At 49.0% G+C, this 12,925-nt stretch overlaps 2 protein-coding genes across 2 annotated transcripts in view; both read right to left on the bottom strand.

Moving 5' to 3' along the window:
• Positions 1-7,511: 7,511 nt before the first annotated feature.
• foxi3a (forkhead box I3a) lies at positions 7,512-10,725 on the bottom strand. Its single transcript, XM_085175061.1, has 2 exons — positions 8,443-10,725; positions 7,512-8,301 (listed from the first exon to the last, which is right to left on the bottom strand). The coding sequence occupies exons 1-2, from the start codon at positions 8,990-8,992 to the stop codon at positions 7,652-7,654; spliced, it is 1,200 nt and encodes a 399-aa protein (XP_085031187.1). The 5' UTR covers positions 8,993-10,725; the 3' UTR covers positions 7,512-7,651.
• A 1,861-nt stretch (positions 10,726-12,586) lies between these two features.
• Positions 12,587-12,925, bottom strand: part of lcp2a (lymphocyte cytosolic protein 2a) — a 14,141-nt gene continuing 13,802 nt past the window's right edge. The window contains exon 20 of the mRNA XM_085175113.1: positions 12,587-12,925. This exon is cut by the window's right edge and continues 221 nt beyond it. The gene's annotated coding sequence lies outside the window, so the exon portion shown is untranslated.

Below are 12,925 nucleotides of genomic sequence, written 5' to 3'. Positions count from 1 at the left end.
TCGCTGATTACTGTCAGGATGTTTTCATGCTCGGTCAGCTCAACATTTAATCTGTTATTAGACTCAATTGGCTTCTGTCAAAGTGTAAAAGAGCCCCCCCACTCCAGTCTCAGCTGACTGCAGGTTTCAGTCTTATAAACAGAACATTTACATAATGACTGAAACCAGCCCACTGAAGGAGCAATGGGCTGGAGGTCAGTTCTAAGGTCTCTAATCAGAAGTACCTGACTCCGTGGTGTAATCCTCAAACACGTAGAAGCAGACGACTCGTAATCTGGAGAGGAAATGGCGTGTCACAAATTTAGAGGATCATCATTTAGCCTGGAGAAATCAGGCCCCATCTTATCTTAATGACCTTGTAGTACCATATCACCCTATTAGAGCACTTCGCTCTCGCTCTGCAGGCCTACTTGTTGTTCCTAGAGTATTTAAAAGTAGAATGGGAGGCAGAGCCTTCAGTTTTCAGGCCCCTCTTCTGTGGAACCAGCTTCCAGTTTGGATTCAGGAGACAGACACTATCTCTACTTTCAAGATTAGGCTTCAAACTTTCCTTTTTGCTAAAGCATATAGTTAGGGCTGGACCAGATGACCCTGAATCCTCCCTTAGTTATGCTGCGATAGATGTAGGCTGCCGGGGATTCCCATGATGCACTGGGTGTTTCCTTTGCTCACTATGTGTTAACAGACCTCTCTGCAGTAGATGGCCCCACCCCACCCTTGCTAATAGGGGGTCATATGATTGTTGGGTTTCTCTGTATCTATTATTGTACGATCAACTGTACAATATAAAGCGCCTTGAGGCAACTATGAATTGAATTGAATTGAATTAGCTCGATGACGGCAGGCAGCCTGACTCTGCGGAGCGTTGTTTCGTCCCTCTCTGAGTCTTGATGCACCTTTTGAACGTCCACCTGTCCACGTGTGCGTCTGCAGGAGCTGCGGGACACTTTGTTATTGTTTGCAGCAGTTACCCCCATGACGCCGTGCTCGTGTCTCAGCGTGCCTCCTCAGGTCGGGACGTCCTCACGAGAACTTTACACACCAGCAGTTTCTGTGTTTGTCCGTCTGACAGAGGAAGCTCAGCAACCCCAACACCACGGCAACGTTAACAATCCCTGCCTGCATGTTTCCTGATCCACTCGCAGGAGATCGCGCGACGCAAACACCTGCAGCTTCCTCGTGTCAGCGTCCTTGTCTTTGTGCTCTCTGCTGGTGTAGAAACATCGCAGACAGTCCAGAGCTCAGACCTCTGCCGAGTCTCTACCAGCCCACTCTGTGACCCACGGCTGTGACCGAGCCCACCTCATCCCTCTGCAGGCACAGAGGGCGTAAATCCCCCCATGAGACACGTCATCACAGAGTCTCTGTTGCTAAAGGGCACATCAGCGCGAGGGCTGGCAGAGGAGCTGGCAGAGGAGCTGGCAGCAAGTGGCGGCGTGTGTGTGGTCGACCGTCTAACCGCCATGCTGATGTCTGGCTGCTGCATATTTGCATAACGTCGCACAGATGGAGTCTGAGAGCCGGAGAGGGAAACTGACAGCAGCACACCCTCATGTTTATTACATATATGACAGTCTGACCTCAGTCTGACCTCAGTCTGACCTCAGCCTGACCTCAGTCTGACCTCAGCCTGACCTCAGTCTGACCTCGGCACAAAGCTAATCTCACCCCGACCCTGCAGATATGACCTAACCTCTTCCAACAGTCGTAACTCACCTGCGTAACACTCGGTTCTTACTGCTGCACCGAGTCTGTCTGCAAGTTTCTCCTGACACCTGCCATCATTGTCTGAGCTTTATTGGAAAGGACGGGGCTCTGTCCTCACTGTCCCTCTGTCTCTGTCCTCTCTGTCCATCTGTCTCTGTCCCTCTGTCCTCTCTGTCCCTCTGTCTCTGTCCTCTCTGTCCATCTGTCTCTGTCCCTCTGTCCTCTCTGTCCTCGCTGTCCCTCTGTCCCCTCTGTCCTCTCTGTCTCTGTCCTCTCTGTCCCCTCTGTCCCCTCTGTCTCTGTCCTCTCTGTCCCTCTGTCCCTCTGTCTCTGTCCTCTCTGTCTCTGTCCTCTCTGTCCCCTCTGTCCTCTCTTTCTCTGTCCTCTCTGTCCCTTCTGTCCCCTCTGTCTCTGTCCTCTCTGTCCTCTGTCCTCTCTGTCCCTCTGTCCCCTCTGTCCTCTCTGTCTCTGTCCTCTCTGTCCCCTCTGTCCCCTCTGTCTCTGTCCTCTCTGTCCCTCTGTCCTCTCTTTCTCTGTCCTCTCTGTCCTCTCTGTCTCTGTCCTCTCTGTCCCTCTGTCCTCTCTTTCTCTGTCCTCTCTGTCCCTTCTGTCCTCTCTGTCTCTGTCCTCTCTTTCCATCTTTCCCTCTGTCCTCTCTGTCCCCTCTGTCTCTGTCCTCTCTGTCCTCTCTGTCCCTCTGTCCCCTCTGTCCTCTCTGTCTCTGTCCTCTCTGTCCCCTCTGTCCCCTCTGTCTCTGTCCTCTCTGTCCCTCTGTCCTCTCTTCCTCTGTCCTCTCTGTCCTCTCTGTCCCTCTGTCCCCTCTGTCCTCTCTGTCTCTGTCCTCTCTGTCCCCTCTGTCCCCTCTGTCCTCTCTGTCTCTTCTGTCCCCTCTGTCTCTGTCCTCTCTTTCCCTCTGTCCTCTCTGTCCCCTCTGTCTCTGTCCTCTCTGTCCTCTGTCCTCTCTGTCCCTCTGTCCCCTCTGTCCCCTCTGTCTCTGTCCTCTGTCCTCTCTGTCCCTCTGTCCCCTCTGTCCTCTCTTTCTCTGTCCTCTCCGTCCTCTCTGTCTCTGTCCTCTCTTTCCCTCTTTCCCTCTGTCCTCTCTGTCCTCTCTGTCCCTCTGTCTCTGTCCTCTCTGTCCCTTCTGTCCCCTCTGTCTCTGTCCTCTCTTTCCCTCTTTCCTCTCTGTCCCCTCTGTCTCTGTCCCCTCTGTCTCTGTCCTCTCTTTCCCTCTTTCCTCTCTGTCCCCTCTGTCTCTGTCCTCTCTGTCCCCTCTGCCAAATCTATCCACCCCTAAAGCAGATTGATGGCGTCTGGATGACAGTAAAGCTCGGTTGGCTCTAAACTGTTTGCATTTGAAAGAAGAGACAGCAGGTCCTGGTGTTTGGTCCTGGTGTTTGGTCCCGGTGTTTGGTCCCGGTGTTTGGTCCTGGTGTTTGGTCCTTGTGTTTGGTCCCTGTGTTTGGTCCCGGTGTTTGGTCCCGGTGTTTGGTCCTTGTGTTTGGTCCTTGTGTTTGGTCCCGGTGTTTGGTCCCGGTGTTTGGTCCTGGTGTTTGGTCCTTGTGTTTGGTCCCGGTGTTTGGTCCTTGTGTTTGGTCCTTGTGTTTGGTCCCGGTGTTTGGTCCTTGTGTTTGGTCCTTGTGTTTGGTCCTTGTGTTTGGTCCCGGTGTTTGGTCCCGGTGTTTGGTCCTGGTGTTTGGTCCTTGTGTTTGGTCCCGGTGTTTGGTCCTGGTGTTTGGTCCTGGTGTTTGGTCCCGGTGTTTGGTCCTTGTGTTTGGTCCTTGTGTTTGGTCCTTGTGTTTGGTCCCGGTGTTTGGTCCCGGTGTTTGGTCCTTGTGTTTGGTCCCGGTGTTTGGTCCTTGTGTTTGGTCCCGGTGTTTGGTCCCGGTGTTTGGTCCTTGTGTTTGGTCCTTGTGTTTGGTCCCGGTGTTTGGTCCTGGTGTTTGGTCCTTGTGTTTGGTCCCGGTGTTTGGTCCCGGTGTTTGGTCCCGGTGTTTGGTCCTGGTGTTTGGTCCTGGTGTCCCTGTGAGTGCTCCTCTGTAGATTTGGGATCCTGATGTTTATTTTAAGCCTGTTGTTCCTGACGTGGGTTTCAAAGTGGACAGCTAAATCAGAGCAGTGGGGAAGTCCAGTGTTTATCATTTAATGCGACTGACAGCAGCTTTAAACACGATCCTGCTCTTGTTGTATCACCACAGTAATGTGGAGGTGAGCCACTCACTGCTGTCGCAGCTGCGACTGCTTGCAGGTCAAACAGAGCATGTGACCCTGTGCTGACCTCTCTGCCTTAGTCTCGCCTCTCTGAGCTTCTTCATCCCCACACATCCTGTCGGTCTCTCAGGTCAGCTGACCAGAGGGGGCGGGGCCCTTTCTGTGGTGGCTCCTAAATGATTGAATAGCCCCCCTCCACACGTTAGAGCGGCCCCTTCACTGTCCACTTCGTGTTAAAGCCACTTTCATTCTTCGGCTGTTGGCCTCAGAGAGACGTAGTTTCTCTTTTCATTAAATTATTCATTATTTTACTTTTTCTTATGTAATTTGATTCTTTAGTGAACAGCATGTGATTAAAGTGCTTGATGATGATGATGATGATGCACTGAAACAGTTGAAGGTGAGCTGGCGGGCGGCTCGTCACGCTGGTATCCTGACAGCTTTATTCAGGGCGACCTCTATCCTTCGTTTCACGTCCGTTAAAGTGAAACCACATCGGCTCCTCCCCCAACCATCAGGGAGACTCACCTGCTGACGGCTCTCAGAGCAGCGACAGTTTGTTTTCAGAGCAGAAGCTCGTCCGTCTGAGCACATTTAAACTCAAACTAGTGAAACCTGCACCAACCCAAAACACTCAAATCTGCTCCATTAAAAATCTTTTCGTCAGCCTTCAGTGAAATCTGGATCACAGACCCCGGATTAGGCTTCAGACTTTCCTTTTTGCTAAAGCATATAGTTAGGGCTGGACCAGGTGACCCTGAATCCTCCCTTAGTTATGCTGCAATAGACGTAGGCTGCCGGGGATTCCCATGATGCATTGAGTTTTTCCTTTCCAGTCACCTTTCTCACTCACTATGTATTAACAGACCTCTCTGTATTGAATCATATCTGTTATTAACCTCTGTCTCTCTTCCACAGCATGTCTTTATCCTGTCTTCCTTCTCTCACACCAACCAATCACAGCAGATGGCCCCGCCCCTCCCTGAGCCTGGTTCTGCTGGAGATTTCTTCCTGTTAAAAGGGAGTTTTTCCTTCCCACAGTCGCCAAAGTGCTGCTCATAGGGGGTCATATGATTGTTGGGTTTTTCTCTGTATCTATGAAGCGCCTTGAGGCGACTTTTGTTGTGATTTGGCGCTATATAAATAAAATTGAATTGAATTGAATTGAACAAGAGACGTCTCAGCTGACCCGCTGCTGGTGAAACCTCTGAATGAGCCCGTGGAGAGGTCTGCTCCCCGTAACTTTATATCCATACAGGACCAATCATAACACCCATACAGTGTTATGATTGGTCCTCCAGGACATCTGAACCTCCCAGACCTTTAGCAAACCAGACACACAGAGAAGTGAAACCTCTGAGTGACGAGTAGAAGCTCTCGTGTGTTAATGTGTTTATATCCACCAGGTCTCCACACACATCCTCGGAGGAAGGCTCAGGGCTGCATGCTCAAAAGTTTCATAACACTGAAGATCAGAAAGCCTGAAAGCCAAGAGCAGCCAAAGAGTTGTACCAGCAACCTTACGTACCCACTGGTGCTGTAAACCCACCACCATCACCCAGTGACCCTGAGAGGATCCACAACCGTCACAGAGCTGAGCAGTGGAAAGTTTCTGTGGCCTCAGGCTGAGTGTTGACGGGAGTTTCTACACATCACAGCCGAGACACCAGGAGGACGAACAGGTGAGGGGGAGGAGGAGGAGGAGGGGGAGGAGGAGGGGGAGCTGTGTGAGTCTGTGTGTGGTCAGAGTGAACTTCATTGTGATGACTCGTCTGAGTTCAAAGTGTTTCATCAAACACAGTTTTTCTTGTAACCATGTCGATCATCAATCATCACATTGAGGCCCTGGAGGAGCTGCAGCCTCCTCACTGAGTCGTCCCTCGGGGGCTTCAGTCCTCCTGCCAGCTGAGATCATTCAGCACCCTCCTCCTCCTCCTCCTCCCAGTCTCAGATGCAAATGCTGTGGTTTTAATGGGGATGACTGGGGGGGTGTTTTGCCCCCACACGCTGCATGGTTGAGGCCTGTGGCGGCAAACAGACGGCACACGTTGGCCCTCCACCTCCTGTTGTGTCAATAAGAGTCTGATGAAAGCTATCAGCAGCTGATCGATGTGTGTGTGTCTGAGGATGTGTGAAGTGTAAACAGGCGGCACACTTACACCTCGCCCACCAATCAAACGCAGCCTGTTCGCTGACGACGTGATGACAATCAATCGTTTCTACATGTCGTATATTTGAACTCCTGAGCGCGCTCAGACTTCACCCTGCAGGTTGAAGGCAGGTAAACCCGACAGCAGCTCAAACATGGGGTCAAAGGTCAGGAATGTCAGAGGAGGAAGGAAAGTTTATGACCACATTCAATTCAATTCAGTTTTATTTATAAAGCACCAAATCACAACAACAGCCTACCTTCTTAAGTAGACTAGTACCTGATTACATCACCTTACAATGACACACATGAGCGCACACTTTGGCCACAGTGGGGATCCCAGCTCACAGTGATACATCACATGGGTAACACTGTGCAGGGCCAAATGTAAGCGCCCTGGTAGCATCCTGCTGTCCCAGGAGAGCTCAGTCTGAGCTTTAGCCAGACTCCACCAGAGTGCCTATTTCGGGTCACTTTTGCCGGTATTCACGGTCCCAAGTCCAGATAAAAGAGCAGGGTTGGAATTGTGACATTAAAAAAACAATGAAGAAATTCAATTTGTGGTTTTAAATATATTCTAAATGCTTTTAGGGTGTTTTTACTCACTTTATGTCAAGCCAATAGCAATTTTCCTTACTGAGGAGTTGGCAACACTGCTCCCAAACAGAAACCTATAAAAACTCCCAAAGACTCGTTTTAATCTTACTGGACGACTTTTGCTCAAGAACTGTGATTTTAAACAGCTGCTGATAAAGAACGGGCAGACCTTTAAGCTACATAAAGATGCTAACGTCTTATACACTCATAGAAAGAGGCCATCTTTACAGCTAAAACTAGCTAACATAATCATTTAAATATGCTAACTGTACAGCTAACATAACTTTTAACTAAAGTTATAAAAAGGGGCTAGTTACACTGCTATGCTACACTGCTAATGTTATAGAGACATTCTAATTGAAAACCTGTAAGCTAAATGCTAATTTCATTGCTAAAGTTATGCAAAGACAGCTGCTCACACGCTAAAACTAAAGAACTAGCTCAGCAGCTAAAGTTACCCAGAGATGCTAATCAGCTTCATATAAATTCAATGTTAGCTACACAAAAACACCAGAAGCTAAAATAAAGCGTCGCTATTCATTTCCCCCTTTTAATTTGTATAAATAGCAAACATCCACTTTAATGAAGTTTAGCTATTCAAAACTCATGCTAAAGCTAAACTTAGCTGCTTTTGTTCATATAATTTAAATATAACGTGTAATAAGTTATAATTGAATGCAGTGTAAAAGCTTAATTGTGGTTATTTTTATTTTAAGAGATAAAAATTTTAAGATACTGATTAAATCTCATTTACTTAAGTCTTTTCTTCTCTTTACTTTTTGGTTTTAAAAGTGACTTTTTTGTGCAGTTAAACGTTTCATTGACATGTTTGGAGACATTGAACAAACACATAGTTTTAAACTTAAATTTTTTTTTTAATTCCAAACACCAACATTCACTCATATTTACACGTTTTCTCACTTATCCTAAAGTTGTGAAAGTATAAAAAAGATAAATAGAAACTTTTCAGGGCGGACAGGTGAGTCTGTTTCAGTGCTGGAGGACCAGCGAGTCGAGGGGCAGAGAGTCACTGAAGCCCCCCGAGAACAGAGGCTGGCTCTGGGCCTGCAGCTGCTGCAGCTGCTGCGTCTCCTGGAGCTCCACCTGAGGACAGGACGCCGTCTGCAGCTCAGTGTAGAGTGACGGGGAGCCAGTCTGAGGGTCAGGGAGCGGGCAGAAGTTAAAAGGACTGGCCTGGGAGGACGAGAAGGGAGGAGGCGGCGAGGTGTAGAAGGATGGAGAGGAGCAGCTGGTGTCCCACTGCGGCACCACGGCACCGGGCGAATAAGAAGACGTGTACCCCTGAGGCGACGGGGAGGCCTGCTCTGGTAACTTCATGTGAGGCACAGAGGAGGGAGGAAGAGGAGGAACGAGGAAGAGGGAGTCCTGGAGGTGGCAGAGGAAGCTGCTGAGGTTGGACGCAGCTTCTGAGAGAGGCGGCGGCGCCGTGCTGTAACCGCTGCTGCTGTGCACACTGGGAATTTTTGGGCTGGGCTCTGAGGAGGACGGTGATGATGAAGAGGAGGAAGATTTCTTCTCATTGGTCTCACAGTCGTTCTTCCTCTTCCTCTTGCGGCGGAAGTTTCCGTTGTCAAACATTTTCTCACAGTTCGGGTCCAGAGTCCAGTAGTTCCCTTTACCTGCAGGGAGGAAGAGGAGGAGGAAGGTTAATCAAAACCTGGATGAAGAAACTGAGTTTATACTGGAAACAAAGCACAAAAACATCTTCCTGTCTCTGACGAATCAGAGCCTCGAACAGAGCCCAGGTGTGCTCGCCTCACCTGGATCGCGCTCGTCCCGGGGAACTTTCTGGAAGCAGTCGTTGAGCGACAGGTTGTGGCGGATGGAGTTCTGCCAGCCGGCCTTGCTGCGGCTGTAGAAGGGGAAGTTGTCCGAGACGTACCGGTAGATCTGGCTGAGGGTCAGCCGCTGCTCTGGAGCGCTCTTTATTGCCATGGCGATGAGGGCAGAGTAAGAGTATGGCGGGCGGACCGAGCTCAGCATCTCGTCCTGGGAGAACCAGGGCAGCCCGTAGAGATGAGGGTGGAAGTCCCTGAAGGGTGGGGGCAGCCCCGGTGCACATCCTGCGGCGAAGCTCCGGTCCAGGCTGGAGGCGAAGCTGCAGCTGTGGGCCGGCTGGAGGCACGCCGACGGGCTGGACACAGGTGGAGACGGAGGGCCGTACAGGCTGAAGTCGGACGGGTCGAGGCCCAGAGATGGGAGCTCCTGCTGGGGCAGCGAGCGTCTGCAGACGGGGGGGGACGGGCCACGCTCCGGCACAAAGAACGCCATGCTGCTGCTTCTTCGTCTGCCTGCACCTGTCTGCTCCATACACCTGCTGCTCACCTGAGACACTTATACCCTGCTGCCCCGCCCCCTGTACGAGCCGATTGGCTGCTGGGGCATGAGCGCGAGGAGGGGGCTGATTTGAATAAGAACAGGTTGAATTGTTGCCCCGGGGCAGATCAGGAGGATCGAATGCTGACAAACGACTCAGTGAGCAGACGTCAGCTTTGATCTCACAGCTTCATCAGAGCTGCGTCGCTGCTTTCTTCAGCTGCATTTGAGACATTTTAAAAAATTCAAATATGTTCATGGTCTCAGTTCTGAGTCTTTTTCTTGTTGAAGGTCTGTTTGCTGTTGTCCACAGCTGGCCGTGTGAGGCTGTAGAGGAGGGTTAAAGCTCACTCACAGCTTCTGCAAACACTGAAACACTGATATTTGTTTATTGGTGTGTTTACGGTGATTTCCTGTGACTTTCCCACTCGATGAACTTTGTAAGCCATAAAATGCTGAAAGCGTTGTCGTGTTCCTGAAGAGCGTGTCTGTGACCGCTGCCCGTTCTCCTATTTGATGTTTCACAGATGAGCTTTTCGCTGCTCGTCTCCTCACAGAGTCGTTTCTGCAGCTGCTGTTTGAGGCGTCGCCCGAGCCCTTTGTTCTGCAGACGTCCCCCGACACGCTGACAGTCAGCATGTCTGCAGGCCCGATCAAAATAACTCACATTCTCATGTAAATGCTTCAGCGCGCCTCCCAACGAGGGCTCGTTTTCACCGTGGCTCTAACTGCTCAGCTGGTCTGTGGCAGACGCCCCGACGATCATCTGTCAGACGTGAGCTCGGGTCTGAGGCTTCAGTCCAGCAGCTCCATAAGACCCGAGTGATGGAGCAACACGGAGGTCATGATCCTGATGCTGCAAAGCTGCCACTCACAACTTTCTACTTTACTCAGTTACTTTACAGCCTGAAGGAGTTTGTTCAGAGTGAGCAGATGCACGAGGACGGAGCTGAGCCCATGTTTGTGTAATAACTGTCCTCATGGCTGTCATGTGACTGCGCTGTCATGTGACCATCCTCCTGTCAGAGCCTGCAGTTCCTCCGACGTCCAGCAGAGGCAGAAGAGTTCAAATAAAGCTGTTTACAGTCTGATGCACAAACTGGTTTCTATCCGGTCGTTAAGTCTGACGTCACTAGCCGTGTCTGGGCCTAAACTCCGCTGCAGGTCCATATATCAAACGATCACTATGGCATTACTGAGAGTTAAAAACTGTCTAAAGTCTTTCATCTTTAATAAAATGATCAGCGTTCTGCTCTACCAGGTGTAACAATTGAGTTTAACATCCAGGCATCCATGAAAACGGAATTTATGACATTTAACGGAGTTAGAAGTTAGCAGGAAGTTAGCGCGCTAGCTTCTATCTAAATACAATATAGCATGTCCTGACTGCGGGGTTTTGGAAACAAATTCAAACGTACAGCTCTGTTATCAATTCCAACATAAATGAAGACAGAAAACTAAACAGCAGTGACGTTTGTAGGGTTACTGAAGTTTGGCTAGCTGCTATATAATGATGTGCTACGTGACCGCTAGCGACACAGCTATGTTAGCATAGCATAAACAAGCTAACTTTTTTTCCACTCGATAAAAGTTAACGTGAGTGTTCTCGGTGGTCAGGAACAAATGTAATCACATGGCAGGATGCTGTAAAAGGACCAAACTTCAGCCAGGAGAACAACTGAGATAATCCATCCACAATACGAGGTTAGTCATTAATATACTGCTCCATGGGCTGGGCTGTAGTTACATCCTAAGGTTTTAAAAACTGAGCTTAAATAAATGATTAGCGGTAATAAAAGCAGAGGGAGGTCAACAGTGATCACTGACTGTTTTAGGAGCTTTTTGAGATTAAATAGAAGAAAATACAAAACATTAAACATGTTAACAACACAAAAGCATATTAAACGCAGACTACTTTAGGCCCGGAAGTAGGATTCGTCACGTCATCACTTAACGACCGGATAGCAACTGTGTTCCATAACTCACCTGTATTAGGGTTCATGTTTACATTATTATGGGCGTGGCCTCTCTGACTGACAGGTGGGTGGTGACACAGTGTAAGAAGAAAGTTTCTAGATGGTGGAGCTGGTGTAGAAGCTGCTGTGGGTGCAGTGGGAGCTGCAGGGCTCGAGACTGATGTTTTCCCACTTTTTCTCTTTGGTGCTCCCAAATTTTTCAGCCGCATCCCTGAACACTTCAGCTTTACATGTACACTTTCTTAAACTGCTGTCCATACAGACAACATTGATGACTGACTCCTGACTACAGTCGCTGTGATGCTCCATCGAGCGTTGTGGGTTCGTAGCTTAGCAAAGTCGTGCTAAAACATTTTAACTGATTTGAGCGTGGAGCACATCAAATCAGTTCGAGGTCAGTAAACACAACCAGAATTCATACATAGGGCGCACTTTCAGGAAATGAAAGGATTTTAATTGCACTTATAGTCCAAAAAACACGTTACTGAAAAGGTTCTTGTGCTTAAAGTGTTTCACTGAGCTGAAATTTAAACTGAAAATATCTCAAATATAAAATAAAAAGAAAGTCTAAATGAAAAATGCCTCAAAGGCTCCAAACTGAACATCTTACCTTGGGCAATAGAGAGGTCCCGCCCCTTACTATCTCTGATTGGTTTAGACCACGATATGGGCGTGATGCGTGTGTGTGTGTCAGCAGTAATCCTCTCTGTGTGACGGTTTAGACAAAACAACAGGATCTGGACTATAACTGATTCCTGGGATTACGGCGTGAACATGGCGGTGGGGCCCGTGGGAAAAGCGAGCACCTGTAACCGTCAGTGTTGTTTCACAGCAGCACCAAATCTGCCCACAGACCTGTGAGCAGATTTACGGTTTGCTTCTGGTATCTTGAGCTCATTCACGTTTGCATGAACAGTTTTTACTGCAAAGAGAAAATGAAGGCGTCGCTCTGCTGGAGGCCGACGGGAGGACGGCTCAGTTTGGGTCAATAAATCATTCCAATGATTACCTGCAGTGTGCTCATTGGCTTATAACCTGTCAGACCCGCCCCTCTTCGTACCCTCTGCGTCTGAACACACTCTTCACACAGTATTTAAAAATGATTTACATGATCAGACGACTGAGTACGTTTTCTCTTCCTCCATTTCTGCTGCACCGTCCTGCGCCGCGCTGTGCTGCGCCGCGCTGTGCTGCGCCGCGCTGTGCTGCGCTGCAGGTCCAGGTCCTGTGACGACGGCACGTTTGAGCTGCAGACCAGCACGCCGTGCACAGAAGGAGCTCGTCTCAGGCTGGTTTGTCATCATGGATGCAGCCCACACATCTGCAGCAGCTGTGATGATGTCATGATGATGTCGTGATGATGTCATGTCTAAATAGAGCAAAGCTCTGATGAATGTTTCCTGCAGCGTGTTGAATCATGAAGAATTAAAGCAGCTCTGAAGAAAAGAGGCCAGACGTTTGTACAGTCGCCCCCTGCTGGACATTACAAAGAATGCAGGTTTAAGGCACGTCAGCATTGGCTGCTTCTGTCTTTTATCATCAGGTGATACATCAGGCTGAAACATATAAAAATGAAGGTTTTTGTGCTTTGTTAGAGAAATCCAGACACGAATGACATCACATGATGGTTTTATTGAGGACAGCTGAGACAGGTGAACAGTGAAGCACAGGTTACGTGAGGTGAGGACGACAGAAACAGTCGGCTTAGTTTGAAAGTATTTTAAGTGAACGCTGTCGAGTTGGCCCAGCGTCATCGAGTGTCGACAGAAACCCCAAAGAGAAGCTAAAACTTTTAAGAACTCTTCTTAAGATTCAAAGGAACATTTTTTTGTCACAAACCCATAAAAACAGGAACACAAAAAGGCAAACGAACAACTGAAGCAACATGTGCAAAAATCCAACATTTTCCTCTGGCGCCACACAGCACAGCTTCCTGGAAACAGGAAGACGT

Source organism: Neolamprologus multifasciatus, chromosome 10 (genome assembly GCF_963576455.1).
Source record: "Neolamprologus multifasciatus chromosome 10, fNeoMul1.2, whole genome shotgun sequence".
NCBI lineage: Eukaryota > Metazoa > Chordata > Actinopteri > Cichliformes > Cichlidae > Neolamprologus > Neolamprologus multifasciatus.
This window is presented reverse-complemented; position numbering and strand designations above follow the sequence as displayed.

Excerpts from the sequence above, each read along its gene's own strand:
- foxi3a (XM_085175061.1), bottom strand. The coding sequence starts at position 8,992 with ATGGAGCAGACAGGTGCAGGCAGACGAAGAAGCAGCAGCATGGCGTTC. Across the intron at positions 8,302-8,442 it reads CCGGGACGAGCGCGATCCAG|GTAAAGGGAACTACTGGACT; the intron begins GTGAGGCGAGCA and ends TCCTCCCTGCAG.